The sequence below is a fragment of the Arabidopsis lyrata genome (assembly GCF_000004255.2).
Source record: "Arabidopsis lyrata subsp. lyrata unplaced genomic scaffold ARALYscaffold_1, whole genome shotgun sequence".
Classification (NCBI taxonomy): Eukaryota; Viridiplantae; Streptophyta; class Magnoliopsida; order Brassicales; family Brassicaceae; genus Arabidopsis; species Arabidopsis lyrata.
This window is the reverse complement of record NW_003302555.1, coordinates 1,927,513-1,944,259: the sequence shown is the minus strand read 5'-3', so window position 1 is coordinate 1,944,259 and position 16,747 is coordinate 1,927,513. Positions and strand designations below refer to the sequence as shown.

At 32.4% G+C, this 16,747-nt stretch overlaps 2 protein-coding genes across 3 annotated transcripts; one reads left to right on the top strand and one right to left on the bottom strand.

The window, feature by feature from the left end:
• The first annotated feature begins 4,164 nt into the window (after positions 1–4,164).
• LOC9325615 (type IV inositol polyphosphate 5-phosphatase 6) lies at positions 4,165–8,773 on the top strand. The gene is made up of 13 exons (XM_021014014.1): positions 4,165–4,674; positions 4,780–4,867; positions 4,979–5,050; positions 5,136–5,223; positions 5,317–5,421; positions 5,506–6,301; positions 6,395–6,588; positions 6,696–6,804; positions 6,887–7,035; positions 7,122–7,379; positions 7,953–8,024; positions 8,119–8,258; positions 8,416–8,773. Exons 1-10 carry the CDS (start codon positions 4,645–4,647, stop codon positions 7,342–7,344), a joined length of 1,854 nt encoding a protein of 617 aa, XP_020869673.1. The 5' UTR covers positions 4,165–4,644; the 3' UTR covers positions 7,345–7,379; positions 7,953–8,024; positions 8,119–8,258; positions 8,416–8,773.
• Positions 8,774–12,111: 3,338 nt separating this feature from the next.
• Positions 12,112–13,719, bottom strand: LOC9325614. 2 transcript variants are annotated; one of them, XM_002889504.2, is made up of 5 exons: positions 13,656–13,719; positions 13,176–13,432; positions 12,741–13,093; positions 12,476–12,628; positions 12,112–12,391 (listed from the first exon to the last, which is right to left on the bottom strand). In XM_002889504.2, exons 2-5 carry the CDS (start codon positions 13,420–13,422, stop codon positions 12,353–12,355), a joined length of 792 nt encoding a protein of 263 aa, XP_002889550.2. In that variant the 5' UTR covers positions 13,423–13,432; positions 13,656–13,719; the 3' UTR covers positions 12,112–12,352. The 2 variants fall into 2 exon arrangements, with proteins under 2 accessions (XP_002889550.2, XP_020869215.1); XM_021013556.1 differs by having other exon boundaries at positions 13,176–13,458; positions 13,657–13,710.
• Between the last annotated feature and the right edge of the window lie 3,028 nt (positions 13,720–16,747).

The window sequence follows — 16,747 nt, the reverse complement described above, 5'->3', positions numbered from 1 at the left end:
TTTCAATGATATAATCTTTTACTTTGTTTGGATTAGTATCATTTTTATCGAGTAAAACGAAACTTAAAAGTTTCAAAGATTGAGCTCAACAGTGTAAGAAAACATTTTCCAAATTAAGGAATATCCTTTTCTATTGAAGATGACAAATATAGACTAACATTATAAATGCGCATCCATTTGACACCACTTGGCCATGTCTCTTGTGCCCATTAAACAATTTGACACACAGAAAATACAAAAATAAAAGTTTTCGCTAATGATTCTATAATTCTATTGATTTGTAATTTATTGGTAACACAAAGATTGCGATACTTTGAATAGTTTGATGTTTGAATCCTGAATTTCAGGATATTGAAACTAATAGGTCGACTTTTTTTTTCCCTAGTAGGTCGACTTTATTAATGTGTTGCATGCCCTCAATCGTTTCTTCTTTCGATTTGTAGTTTTTTCTTTGGCTAACATTGTTATGCCTTTTTCCCCTTATTTATTTCTACGTACCATATTTGAGAAATGCATTAAATCTTATTAAAAAGGAAAAAATGTGTTGCTTAGTGTTCGCCTAATGTGAAAGTTTACATCATCTACGAGTTCGTGGAGACAAGTTAACGAAACTATTCCTGCTGATTAGATACCAATAAAATGAAAGTCCACTCATATACACAAAAATAAAGCTAAATTCTATCGTAAAATTATAAATATGTGAGTCTGACGACACAAATAAAAGTATATATATCGTTTCTTCCTCTGTTTACCAGTCGCTTCTTGATCACCACCAGTCTTGACGCAAATAATTATGTTTGTCAAATAATGTCAATATATATCGCATGTGTTGGTAATTAAAACATCAATAAACACTAATTGAATAACATGGGCCATTTAATGTTTGTTTTTAATTAAAACGTGTTTAAGAATACTCAAACAATGACTACAAATGGTTGAAATCATATCGTTGAGTGTAAATAATCAATCGTCGAAAACGTATGTATAAAATATATCTTCGTTATTGCGTTTCCCATTGTGTGTAAACAAATGAGGACGTATCTTGATGGGGCAAAAGCAATTAGCAAAACGAATTAATGGTGTAGATATGCTAATCATGATTAGCATTCATGAGTGTTAAATGTATGGTGGAGCTAATCTCTGTGTTTTTAAGTATTTTGGATCATTTTAGTTGATTAGTTTCTGTATATATTTAATTTTAGAAATTAATTTAAATTTACAATGTCGATAATCTATTGGTAGTTTTAATCATATGGGACATTAAGCTGCCCCAGCATGGCATTCTCCGCCGTCAGGCCATTATCAATTTCTTAATTATTTTCCGTATTTCTAATAGTTAAGTTAGGTATATAATTTTATATACATATAACAAGGTTTCTGGGATTTCAACAATCAACAATGGAGTTCATTTGATAGCACAGTGTGAAACTGTGTATGTTCAAACTGGAGACTTTTTTTTTTTGGTTTAAAATGTGTCTACGAATCGACCGAAAGCTTAATTGCGAGATCTTAGATATTCTAAGAATTTCATCTATATTGCTTTATACTTAACCCTAATATATAGTGACCTATTAGTATATACAAAAAGTTGTTGCAAAAAATTTTTTTTTTTTTTTTTTTTTTTTGTGCAAAGCAAAAATATTTCTATATACGGAGTTGTTCATTAGACATTCAAGTAAAATGAAACTTAAAAGATGCGAAATTGGGAGTCTCAAGAAAAATACAGAAAAAGGAGCACAAACTCCTGATATCAATGGCGAGTGGACTTTAGAACAGTACCTTGTGTCCAACATTTGTGCTACAAGGAAAGAATAACTCTAAAATTAAAATAATCATCTATATTTTAGGAAATTCAGAAACTCAATATTTAAACAAAGATAAAATTTCGGAACAAATAAAAGTAATTTGGCGAAAAAATAAACAAATTGAAAAGGAAAGATGATATGGCAAACTATATGACATAGCACTCTTTATCTCTTTCTCTTTTTCCTCTATACCTCTCTCTCTTTTTAACTTTTTATAGTATTATTCTTTTGCTTTATTTTACTTTGTTTGATAGACCAAAATCTCGGAGAGAAAATGTAATACAAAAAAGACTAGATAACAATCCGCACTATGTGCGGGATGAAGTGATTCAAGTAAAAGTATTATCCGGGATCCAAGATCCGTTTGTGTAAAACGAAACATGTTACAATTTTTTTTTTTTTTAATTCAAATTTGGGACTATTTCATATAAGAATATGTTTTACCCGTGAAATATTTGAACTTTGAATAAAGTTTCAACGTGATAAAAAAGTATTGACGAAATGTTACCATTTATGGCAATAAGTCTTTCCGTATGTTTTAAAGATTTCGAGATTTTGTAGTATAAAAAGAATTTTTTTTTTTTATAATAATTATAAGCAATCAAAAATTTAGCAAATATGAGATTTGATAGTTTTCAAGCTAAGATTTTGTAGTGTTCCAAATCTAAGATTCTTAGATTATGAATAGATTATTTACGAAATGGTTATAATGTGGCCAAATTTTGGTTTATATACAAATGTGGTTATAATATTTTTCTTCGAAAAGTTAGAACTCTTCCAAAAAATAGGATTTTAAGTATTCGTAACATAAATAGAAAGGAGATTATCTTATTTATTTAAGTACAAAATTTATGAAAGATGTAAAGATTTGTAGTTTTGAATTCGAGATTCTTGAACCAAATGTATATATTTTATCATTTAAATATAAACATAAATATAAATATAAATAAAAAGATTGTTTACCAATCCGCTAAAGAAAATTTATATAAATATATATAAAAAAAGTATAAATATAAAAATATAGTAATATAAGATAAACAAAAAGTGTATGTTTTTAATTATTAATGGGATATATGGATGTATGAGACTAATGGCAAACTCTGTAAATACTCTAATAAATCTTGGGTAATTATCTAAATAGAAGCCAAATCATTATGAGAGCGACACATCAGCGTGGCAATCTTGTTAATAACACATGATGGTAAGTTTTTTTTTTAAATGTTTCTCTATTAATATATAGGGGATATTATCATCGTTTTGTAAGATAAAAGAGATCTACAAATGGATGAATGGACCTAATTAATATATCAGTTCAATTTCAGAAAGAAATAGAAATGGACACAGAATCAGTTAGTTACCCGAAAACTAGATGAACGAATCAAGCTAGTTCCGGCAAAAATGTTCTTGTAATTCACTGTTTTTTTGCGAAAAAAAAAAAAAGGAGTACAGATAGATGATAAACACAACTACCTAATTCAATTTTCAATACTCTCTTTTTAAGCTTAACCATTTTTAAAAACTTTACTAACCCACCAAAATTGTGTATTTCTCCTTACTAATTAAAATATCGTATGCAACTGTGGAAAATTGAAATATTAATTCTCTCTTGTTTCTATTACTTTTGGTTCATTCTGATCCACTTGTAAATATTAATTGCACCAACAATTATGTCTCAATTAATTTGTAAAGTTTCACATTTTATTATTCTAAATTAATGTAATCTTTAATCAATTAAAAAACTTATTTGACATTTGACACATCTTATTAGCTAAATGATGATGATATATAAAAAAAAAACTATCGGCTTTTACTTTTATTATTACAAGAAGTGATGATAAGTTCTTACTAGAGTTGATCAGTTGACAAAACCACCCGGCATGTTTAATATCAATCATAGATTGTCGCAGAATTCTATAATTTCACAAGATTAATCACAAATACATTAAATATTAGTACTATGTCTTTTTTTTTTTTGGTGCAAAACATTAAATATTATTTCATTATACAATTTTTTTTTTTGGTATGAAAAAGGATTTTTCATTATACAATTTTTGTCTGTATAAATAATACTACTAATTTTTTTTTTAACTGACTTCAGTATGTCACATACTTGTTTTTTGCATTTTTTAAGAGTAAGAGATCAAATGTGTTGAAAATGGCCAAAAAAAGGAGAGAATTAAAGATTTGAATTAGACAGACGTTGTCAATATTAAATTTTGGTATTGGAAATCTAATCAATGGTTCTGTCAAATCGTGGTATTAAATTAGATGAATAAAAAGTTTCCAAAAAAAAACATACTAAATTGCTAATTAAAAAAAAAAAAAAAAAAAAAAGAAGTATAGCATAGAAGAGAAGACTAAAAACACTCGCTAGTCTCTCAGCAACTTTAATTTGTTCAAAATACGCTGCTTTTACTTTGCCGTTTCATTGAATCTCTCTCTCTCTCTCTCTCTGTATAAGAATTTCACTTTTACTTTCTCACTCTAAAATCTGCCCTCATTGTCTCGCCTCTGTCTACTTCAAGAATTGATGTCTCTTCAACACTTTCTCTTATTTTAAGTACCCTCTCTCTCTTTCTCTCTCTTTGCTACATTTCCTTTTAAAAACCTTCTCTCAAAAACAAAAAGAAAGAAAGCCCTCACATTTTTGTTCATTGCTTTTTCCAAAGAGCCAATTCCAGTCAAATTTAGGAAATTTCCATCGTTTTTGGCAGTGTGATTCATACAGAACCTATACTTTTTTTTTAGTAACTAGGGATGGATTGAGTTTCTGTTAAAGGAGATAAAGAAAAGATCCAAAAACACTAGTAGTAGAGAAGCAGATAAGAAAGAAGCAACAATGAGAGAAGACAAATCCAAGACTAATAAGGTTTTTTTTTTAAAATTCTCTTAATATATGACCTTTATGTTTGCCCATCGTCAGGGAATTTGAAAGATGAATTCTTTTTTTATTATTTGAATTTCTGAAATGAAGCTGGCATGGTCCAAGAAGATGGTAAGGAAATGGTTCAATATCAAAAGCAAAACAGAGGAGTTTCAAGCAGATGATCCTACTTCTGCTAGTAATCTCTCTTTCTTTTTACTTGTTCTTGTTTTTTTCCTTATCTTTTGTCTCTTCTGAGATAATCTTGTTTCAATTTGTTTCTGATGTTGATTTGCTAAACTGATTAAAGGAGTTGAAGTAGAGCATAGAAGTAGCTTTTCAGCTGAGAAAGCACCTTCCACAATCAAGAATACCAAAACTGGTAAAATCATACATATATAGTCACTTGTTTTATCTAACTAGATGATTCTTTCTTTTATGTTACTGATGATTTCTTGGTTTCACAGAGAAACTCAGTAAGAACTGGGAGCAGCAAGCTCGGCAAAGGAGAATGAATTATGAGAATCCTAGGATCATTGATGTCCAAAACTACAGGTATGTCTGTCTATATATATACACACATATGTTTCATGTAAGCTTTGTGTTTTTTTTTTCTTTCTGAAATCTAGTGTTGATTACTTTGAGCAGCATCTTTGTAGCTACTTGGAACGTAGCTGGACGCTCTCCTCCTTCAGACTTAAACCTTGATGAGTGGCTTCATTCATCAGCTCCTGCAGATATATATGTACTCGGGTATCTTTCGAAAGACTTCATTCTTTTTTAATGAATTTCATTGAGTCTTCATTTCCTCAATCTTTGCTGTTTGGTCATATTCAGATTCCAAGAGATTGTTCCTCTTAATGCTGGAAATGTCCTTGGAGCTGAAGACAATGGACCTGCTCAGAAATGGCTCTCTCTTATCCGTAAAACGCTCAATAACCGACCAGGAACTAGTGGAACGAGCGGTTATCACACGCCTTCCCCTATCCCTGTGCCTATGGCAGAGCTTGATGCTGATTTCTCTGGATCCACAAGGCAAAAAAACTCTACTTTCTTCCACAGACGGTCTTTTCAGACCCCGAGTAGTACATGGAATGATCCTTCTATTCCTCAGCCAGGTCTTGACCGTCGTTTCAGCGTCTGTGACCGTGTCTTCTTCAGCCACAGGCCAAGTGATTTCGACCCAAGTTTCCGTGGTAGTAGCAGCAGTCACAGGCCTAGTGATTACTCTAGAAGACCCAGTGATTACTCTAGAAGGCCTAGTGACTATTCCAGAAGGCCTAGTGATTATTCCAGAAGACCCAGTGATTCAAGACCGAGTGACTACTCTAGACCAAGTGATTACTACTCTAGACCGAGTGATTATTCAAGGCCAAGTGACTTCTCAAGGTCTTCAGATGATGATAATGGTCTCGGGGATTCTCCAAGCACCGTCTTGTACTCACCAGGTTCTGCAGCAAACGACAACGGATATAGAATCCCGTGGAACTCTTCACAGTATTGTTTAGTTGCTAGCAAACAAATGGTGGGTGTCTTCCTAACTATTTGGGTGAAAAGCGAGCTAAGAGAACACGTTAAGAACATGAAAGTATCTTGTGTTGGCAGAGGACTAATGGGTTATCTTGGAAATAAGGTTAGACTTTGTTCTTCATTATATAATGCTCTGTCTCCTGTGAGTTAGCTAGCCGCTTTATTATAATGCCTCTGCCTCTATTGTTCTTTGTAGGGATCGATCTCAATAAGCATGTTGCTCCATCAAACAAGCTTTTGCTTCGTCTGTACCCACTTGACTTCGGGACAAAAAGAAGGCGATGAGCTAAAGAGAAACTCTGATGTCATGGAGATACTCAAGAAAACGAGATTTCCTCGCGTTAAGAGTTCAGAGGAAGAAAAGTCCCCTGAGAACATCCTTCAGCATGAGTAAGATTGATGAAACTTACTTCTCATACTTTGAAATTAGACTTCAAGAAACTGTTTGTTGGTTTTTTACCAGTCTATTGATCTAAATCATTATTTCTTTTTACCAGCCGGGTAATATGGCTTGGTGATCTAAACTACCGTATTGCACTGTCTTACCGATCTGCCAAAGCACTCGTTGAGATGCAGAACTGGAGAGCTTTACTAGAAAACGACCAGGTACGTTTGTAGATATACTTAGATCCTAATGGTGTGAAGAAATGGCGCAAGAAGTTCTTATCCGGAAAAGGTTTACTTGCAGTTAAGAATTGAGCAAAAAAGAGGCCATGTTTTTAAGGGATGGAATGAAGGAAAGATTTATTTCCCACCAACCTACAAGTACTCGAGGAACTCAGATAGATATTCTGGAGACGATCTGCATCCCAAGGAGAAACGTCGCACTCCTGCTTGGTATGTTTCCGTATTTAACAGCAAGAAAACAAGAACTTCTTCTGCTATATGAATCTTTCATCTGACATTTGGTTTTCTTAAAATAGGTGTGATAGGATATTGTGGTTTGGTGAAGGACTGCATCAGTTATCATACGTAAGAGGAGAGTCACGGTTCTCGGATCATAGACCGGTCTATGGAATTTTCTGTGCAGAGGTTGAGTCAGCTCATAATAGGTTAAAGCGAACAACGAGTTACTCCACTTCACGGGTCCAAGCTGAAGAACTCTTACCTTACTCCCGTGGATACACCGAGCTCAGCTTCTTCTAGAAAGACACAGATTTCCATTTTTTCTGCTCTTTACGGTAACTTTTCTTTCATTTCTCTTTTCTTTTACATCTTAGGTTTAAACTTGAGCCTGAAAGAGTCACCAAACCGACAAATTAGGACATAAATAGATAAAAATGTTGAGTCACTGTGTCAGTGACTTGAGCTGGTCCAAAACCAAAGAAGTCCATAAGTATCTGTGGTCCTCATGAGATTCAAATAGAGCAAGTCTATAGAGAGACCAATCTACAATTCTGCATTTATGTGCAAAGGTGTGATCTCAACCAAGAAATGAGGGAATTCCTTCTCTCAGATCATTTAAAGATCACCCAACTGATTTTGATTTCCTCAGAAAGAAAGGGACCCCATTGGTTTTGCATCCTGGTTAGGATAAGGAACTCAACATTGAATCTTGATAAGATTGTTCACTGCATATTATCAAATCTCTGTCGTTTTTTTTTTTGTCTTAACTGCTTTAAACTCTGCAATGCATCAGCAATAAATCATAATAATTCAAAAAATATCTAAACTTATTGGTTCTAAACTTTGTGCGTCTTGAGAAAATTATGAAATGTTTTCATTCATGGTAGAATTGGATTGGCTTTTGTCAGGTGAACACAAGTTTTTTGGTTCTTTGAGAGTGATGGAGACATTCCATTGCCACTTTAACTCAAAGGGAACAGGTTGGTCAAAAAACTTCTTTTTTTTTTTTTTTACATTTTCAGTTTGCGGTTCGGTTTTTTTAACTTATCGTACCGTTTACTTTCCGGTTTGCAGGTGTAGAATGTGTTTTGTTGTACTATAATTTTGGCCTCGGTTAACTAATTTTCACATACCGGCGGTTCTGAGGCCTTCCCGGTTCATAGCATGGTTTTTGCTAACTCTAGTAGATGTGAATTTTACAGCAACGTCATAAGGTAATAGTTTTAGCTGATTAGTGAATTTTATTGTTGCTTAGATTTTTTTTTTTTTTTACTAATTGTGTAATGTAATCATTTTTTTCTTACACTTTTTTTACTAATAGTGTAATGTAATCATTTTTTTCTTACACAACTTGTGTTTTGCGATGTGCAGGCAATCAACTAACCCAATCAGAAACTGCCAAGTGGACAGATGGAAGTTCTTTGATTTTTTTTTTTTGTTTGTTTATTTCTCATTCTTTTGATTTAGCAATTATCAATAGGGAAAATATCATTTTCTTGTCTTTCTTATTTAGTAGCATGCCCCCTAGATAATCATATTATTGTAATGCTTATTTATATATGGTTTACGTCAAGAATATCTGAAAATATACAAAAAAGAAATATTCTAATTCCACTTTATTTATGATAATTTCCATAAAGGAAAAGTGAACTGATACCGTCTTGTAATTATCGTTGGACTGAAAAAAGTTTGGGTTGCTTGACAACCTCAAAGGCAGCTCACTTCATCTCTTTTGTTCTTTTTGACTATTTAAATTCAATGTTTAATTTTGCTTTTAATTTTAAATAAACCTCTTGTATTTTACTTTTACTTAATTGTACATTTTGTTAACAAGAACTATATCAAAGATTCACTTAGGTGACATGTTGCTTTCAACAAATTCAAAGATTTTATTTTCCAACAAATTCAAAGATTCAAAGGGGGTACAAAATTTGGTTATGAACTTTTTCAAAAACCGAGAAATCGATTTGTGTATATAACTTTTATATAAAAATACTAATATCTGTAGAAGAGACAAAGACTGGACCAGTTAACGTAGAAGGGAATGATTAAAAACTAAAAAAAGAGAGCCTGAAAGTGAAGAGAGTGTTTTGTGTTTCCTCATGCTTTGTCTTTTATCTGTTTCCTCATGCTTTGTCTTCTTCTTTCAGCTTTTGTTGATCACATTCACAACAACGCTTGTTAATACTAGTACTTTATTAATTGTAATACAGTAAATAAATGAAGATTCTTGTAAAATTTGGAGCCATATGATTAATTACACAGACAATGATCAGTTTTGTTTTTTCCAAGATAATTCCTATTTTTAAAAACATTATCAATCGAATAAAGAAAGGAGAGGAAAGTGTTGTTCAGAAGGGTGTATACTAAACCAGCTCTTTATGTTAATTGCGGTTTAAAAACATATTCGTCCTAGTGATTTATCATATGAGTTAACTTGGAAATTATATATGAGACCAAAATCCATCATTTAAGCAATAAAGTTGATGATCTATTCTACAAGAAATTCTAATAGAACTAAAAAGAAAACGAGAAAACGAGATTCTTGTGCCCCAGTAATTACCTCTTAAACAATACTGTACATTACTAGGCTTAGGACCTGCGCCTCGCGTCGGATTATTTGTATCTCTAAATTATATCATATTCTGTTAATTTTAATAGTTCATTATTTTCTTCTATATATATATTATCTTTTCTTTTTATATCTGTAAAAAAATATTTCATTACTTTGGAAATTACATTTTGTTATTCCATATTGTAGTTTTCATGAAAATGCCATAAATTTGTTATACTTAAGTATTTTTAATATCCATGCAATTTAATTCACAAAACAAAATAAAATATTTTTGATATAAATCTTCACTACAGCTATTAATTGTATCTATACCTAAAATAGGTGTGTATAACTAAAATTTAGAAAATAATTTTGTTTCAAAAACTTTTTTTTTTGGTTGTCCTTACATTTTTAGTTTTATAAAATTTTTCTTAAAAACATTTGAATTATTGTTGTTAGTTTTTAAAATCTTTTATAAAACTAATGCAATGGCAAAGTTGTAAATAAATTTATTTTGTAAGGGTAGATTGCTAAGTTGTGCACTGAGCTCTCTAATGATGACACGTGGCGAAAATGTTTCTCTTTTAATATATATAAGGGATGAGACTTAAAAAAGAAACTATACATTAAGGAAACACAATAAACTGTTGAATATAATAAGTCAATATAAAGTAAAATTATGATTTTATCTTTATAAGGATATATAGTGTTTCTTTTGTAAAAGAATGTCAAAAAAATATCGTAATAAAATAAAAAAAACAAGGTTGCAACATGGATTTGATTGATATAGGCTTTTGAGAGTGGGAAAGGATAGGCTAGCAGACTAACCAAAACAGCATGCCTCATTTATTCAATTTTTACCAATTCCACACATTTTTCGTTGAACTATGTTATATTTATTTTGATTCATTGTGTTTCAGGGTATTATAATTTTTCTAAATTTGACAAGAACGAAAGCAGCTGGCTATGAAAAGACACTCAAGGAAGGCTAACATATTGTCACTTGGCTCAGAAGAGAAACAAAGACGAAATCTACAATTCTATTAAGATTCCTCTTGTTACCCATCTACTTAGCAATTTGTACCAATACAGATGTCCTCAGCCTAAGCTGTTCGACTTTTCCACGAGTCGACTTATTATTAAAAAAGCAAAAATGTAAAAGAGATAGCTAGTAAAAGTAAACAGCGAGAGTTACAGATAACTTATATCCATTTTTTTATATGAATAAATAATTAGCATATACGTAATATCTTGGTCTTCAAGGTAAGATTTTTATATGGTCTCGGATTCTCTCTTGGCAAATCAATTTCTTCCATCTAAGCAATGAGCAAATATCTTTTTCACCCTCCCTGAAGAGGCCAGCTGGGAAATCATGGAGGAATTAGTTTTTCCAAATCCAAGTATTAATTCCGTCAAGTGCTTCTTCATTAGATGAGTCTAGATCTCCTGACTGCCTAGCACCACACCTTCAAGACCATATAGAAAAACATTTAAGAAATGGAAGAGGCAACGAGGAATGACGGATTAAGCTTTCTTTCTTGCCATAGGAATATGATAAAACGTTGTAATGGACAACTAGTCAACTCTTTTAACAGATCTCTGAGGGATTTTGAAAGTTACCAGCAATTCTCAGGCCAGGATACAAAACTAAAATATAAATATGGTATTTCTAAATTACTAAGTTTTCCAACGGGTAGATGTAGATAGATGCATATGAAACAAATGAAATGAGCTGTGCTCGGAAAGATACCTTAGCAAACTAATCAATTGTCAAATCAAAAGCACAATATATTTCAGTAAAGGTCATGTGTCTATTTGTGGTGGAGAACTTATTCACATGTTACTTTCAAGATAAAATAGAATGCATCTTCTTTCTGCTCTCACTGAAAAGAACACTATTTCACCTCGCTTGTGGTCACGGTTTTACTTTGTTAAATTAACCGGAAAAAAAAAAAGACATGTAACAAAGCTTAATTGACCAACAATTCTTGATTGCTTCACGAATAAATCTTCAGATTCTGAATGAGGTTAAAGCAGGCCAGGAAGACGAAGACAAGCAAAATAACGAAAAATCGATCAAAGTTAACGAAAATGCAGAGTGCCTGATTTTCGTCTCGGCGGCGACGAGGAAGTTGAGAAAATGCAGAGTTTGTTTGTTTGGTCCGTTCCACCAATACATCCTTTTTTTATTATTTTTTATATGAGCAATTTTTACTTGCAAGTTTTGTTTAATTAACCGCATATAGATGATTACAAAGAGAAAAATATGCAGTTCAAAAACAAATCTACAAACCAAAAGATCTGTGATTCAAATCTGCCGCAGTTTTGCAAATTTATTTGAAATTCATCAGCACAATGACGAATTCACAAATATTGACATATAGCAAATATCTATAATTTTTGGCACATGGGATTAAAAGTAGCTAGTTTTTAAAAGTGTTTTCATAACAATTTTTTTAAAAAACTAAAATCTCTTGTTGAGTATACTAACCTGCGAAAACAATTCTAAAACATGTTGCCCCAATTGACAAGAGATCTAAGCCAGCATTAATATCCAACATTCAAACTTAACTGTGAATATTTTTGTACTGTGCCACTTTATCACCGGTCGATAAAAACATCCTTATTGATCATTTGAATTTTGAAACATACGTCTGATACAAGACTTGAATAAGTTAACCAAACCATTCACCATACGAAATGCCTTGGAGGAGAACAATGCCACGGACCATGTACTCTTCTTCTTCTTCTTCTTCAAGTCCTCAGTTTCTTCAACACCATGGACCATATACGCTACAATATTGTTTTAGTTTTCATAAGTAAAACCGAGAGTTGTAAAGATTAGAAATCTCAACGTTTTCAGATATTAAAACTTGCCTTTGGTTGCTTGTGGACCATGTCCGAATCATCCATGTCCGAATCATCCATGTCCATGGTGGCCCGAAGACTAGAACGACTATAACGGGGAGTCTCAATAGTGGAATCCAAGGGCAGTTTACTACACCCACAGGGTGGTAACCATTCCCATAGCTGCTTGAAAACCAAATGCGCATCCAGTGGAAAAAGATAACATGGGTCAATTACCGGCAAACAAAACAGCAAGGTTAGACAGTGACAAAACTTGGCTAGGATGCTTAATTACCTCACATGCATGTTCTCGAGAAGAGAGATGCCTGATCAAACTTTCAGCGCCTAGACCATCAAGGTCATTGCACACAATGCAAACCCATTGACCCGTGTTACTGCATTCAAGTGGTGGCCCTGAATCTGAGGACAAACACACACCTGCCCTTAGAAAGTTGCTCCAGAGGGAATTAATGGAGGAGGGTTCTTGAGGAAAATCATATGAAAAGGGGTAAATAACGTTGAACCCCCATTCATCTAGAAGAGAAAGCGTATCAGTGTAGCTTGGCGGAGTGGATATGACCATTACATTAGCTGGAAGTTCAACATGATTAGTCACACCATACAAAACCATGTTCATGTCTCTGTAACCTGTTTCAGAAACACCTAAAGAATTGAGACCCTCTGATTCGATGATGGAAGGAAGGAGTTAAGGATGAGGAAAAAAACTAACTGTAGGCGCCGTGATGAAGAAAAATTCCGGTAGAAGAGACCTTTCGAAGAACGTCTTCAGGGACGTCTGTTAGTATGCCAACGGCAGTGATGATGAGAGGACCAGAGTAGCCTAAATTCCTCAAGAACCGTACAATACACGGACCCACCTGACCAGCGTCAAAGCCACAGGGAACTGGACACCTGTCGATGTCCCAATAGACGACGGTTGGAGCCTCAGCCGCCTGCGACGAAGGGGGAGGCTTCATCTTCTTAAAAATTATCAATATTGGGAAAGCAAATTGCTGTGAGAACGGAAATCAAACATCAGATAAGCATTCTTCGAAGAGATTGATTGACACCGAGAGAGAGCGAAAGCGAAACACGGCCGTAATCGTTTCGATCGCAAACACAACTTTTCAGATACTTGTGGGCACGTAGGGTTCTATGCAATAAGTCGATGAATTTTCATAGGAACATGAGTTAAGGATCGAGAATTTTACCTGAGAGATGAGCAGAGTCGGTTTCGAAATCCCTTATTGAAAGTGATAAATTACCAACGCCGCAAATATATAGGCTTCCCTTAATGGGCCTACATTTTGTATGAATCGGCCTTGTGCACCAATCCTAGTATCTATACTAATATTTTTTGCAACACTTTGGTGACGGATGGGTAAAAATGCTTCCGGATATATCGGATACCCGACCTATTTTTAAAATTCCTTCACAAAAAATTTGTTGGGTCGGGTTATATTTAACCCAACTCATACATCGGATATTTCATATTTAATAATTTAGATATTTAGAAGATTTGATTAAGATTTATAATTATGATTCTCCTATCATCTTTTTTTTATTTGTTTTTAACTGTTTTGAATCATCATATAATACATAAAGTAAAAAAAAATCATTTTTTTTTCTGCATATACTGTGATTCGAAATTTTAAAAACGGACATATATTATCCAATTGACGAAAATGTGTGTTCAACGTTCTACATCGATTAAAATATTTAGACAATGATTCAGAATCATATCATAAATAAGAACATTAATAAAATAAATGAGTTTTTTGGCCGGACGGGTTTGGCGGGACGGGTATTTAAAAAATTAAAATATCATTAATCCGCCGCTTCAATGCGGATTAAATCCTTTTTTTTAATACCACAAATATTAGAAATATTAAATCAGTCTCATTTAGAAAAGATTGTATAAAACCAAAAATTATCATCTGGTATAATATTACTTAATAACAATATTTATAAAATTTTAAAATATCATTAACATGCCACTTTAATACATATTAAATCTTTAGTTTATTAAAATATAAAGGTCTTAGAGAAATTATGGAACGGGTATATTTCGAAAAGGATTTATATGGCGGACGAATTTGAATCAATATTTATATACCGCTTTAATACGGGTTAAATCCTCAGTTTATTAATAATTGTCTCGTGGACTCGTGGTATATTGTTACTTAATAACAATTGTAAACTATGATATAAATAAATATATTATAAGGAGATACAATTTACAAAATATTTTTATACTAACTTTAAAATTAAATCATCCCGCAGTGTACCGCTGGTTAAAATCTAGTTTATATTATTAAAATTGAATGGAAGTTCCTAATCCTAACCATGTGTTTCCGACTTGCATGTTCACATCTGCTATTTCTACAGTCTACACAAGATCTTTGTGAGGACGTCCACGTTTACGAATTTTAGGATTCTGGCTAACTTGCCCCTCTAGAGATGCCCACTAATTTCCATGAACACATACTGTGACTCTCAATACTCTGACTTGAGATCATTCGATTCTATCCCAAGGTTTTGTAACAGTCCATTTCTTGTATAGATACTAATGAGTACTTCAACCACACTAACCCTTTTTGTAACAACACCAGTTAACGTAGAAGGGAATGATTAAAAACTAAAAAAGAGAGCCTGAAAGTGAAGAGAGTGTTTTGTGTAAATCATGCTTTGTCTTTTATCTGTTTCCTCATGCTTTGTCTTCTTCTTTCAGCTTTTTGTTGATCACATTCACAACAACGCTTTGTTAATTGTAATAAACAATCGAAGATTCGGAGCCATATGATTAATTACACAGACAAATGATCAGTTGTGTTTTTTCCAAGATAATTCCTTCCTATTCTTTAAAAATATAAATATATATATATATATTTATCCACATAAAAAGACAAAAGTGATGTGGATTATTCAATTATAATCTCGTTTAACCAGCTTGTTTTTATAATCTCATTTAAAAACATATTCTTCTCAGTGATTTTTCATATAATACTAGTATGACTTAACTTGGAAAATATGAGAATAAAATCCATCAGTTAAGAAAGAAGTTGATGCGTTTCACTAATATATACTATCATCAATATATCAGTCACTTATGATTCATCCGAAAAATCACTTATTTCCCATTGGCTATACTTTTCGACCTGAGAATTTGTATTTTATTTCTAGCCTGAGCCAACAAAGGGTACTACATACAATTGGTATCATAACTAGTTTAACCAAATTTTTGTTTGTCATAACCAGTAAACCCAAATACATGTACAACTAATAAAATCATAGACAACAAAAAGACTAGTGATCTATGATGTATACGAGTCAATATAAAGCAAAATTATGATTTATCTTTATAAGGATATATAGTGTTTCTCTTGTATTAAAAAATGTCAAAACATATTATTGTACTAGAAAAATAAGGTCGGATAAAGAACATATAGATTTGATTGGTATAGGCTTTTTGAGAGTGGGAAAGGATAGGCTAATGCTATCAGGCTAACAAAAACAGCATGCCTCTTTTATTCAATTTTTACCAATCCCACACATTTTTTGTTGAATTATTTTACATTAATTTAATTCATTGTGTGTTTAGGTCTTTGAGTTTTTCTATATTTTACAAGAACAAAAGCCACGGGCTATGAAAAGACAATCAAGGAGGGCTAACATATTGTCACTTCAATCAGAAAATAAACACAAACGAAATCTACAATTCTATCAAGATTCCTCTTGTTACCCAACTAGTTAGCAATTAGTACCATTTTCTGTCTCTTTTTTATTTGTCTAGGCCTTGCCACCAAATTTAATTTGCTATACTTGTACTTTTAAAAAAAGTTCTTGATTCGGACATCTCTCGTAGACTCGTACCATATAAACCAAACAAGCTAAGGATACCACAATTAAATCACCTCAAAGTGATTGAATTGATTCTAATTAATGGCTGTTAGTGTAACAACATCTTATAAGGCCGTTAAACATAATAATAGTAATAAATACATATAGGAGGATATAAACACGTATTTGTAGCACCATCATGTAAACTTTAAAATCCATAAAATATATCACCATCAATGAACCTTCCTTCATTAAGACGCTGTGTTTTCAATTATACCTAAACGCTAAATCCAATCATCTAAATCAGTAGATTTTATAATGTTATGATTATATATCACAATAATTATTTTTCTAGAATTTCGATGTGAATTAACATGTATCATGTACTATGATCTTATTTATTTAATTAAATATGCATGAGTCCAATAATGACGGCTCCAAAGGTCAATTCTTAGAACATAA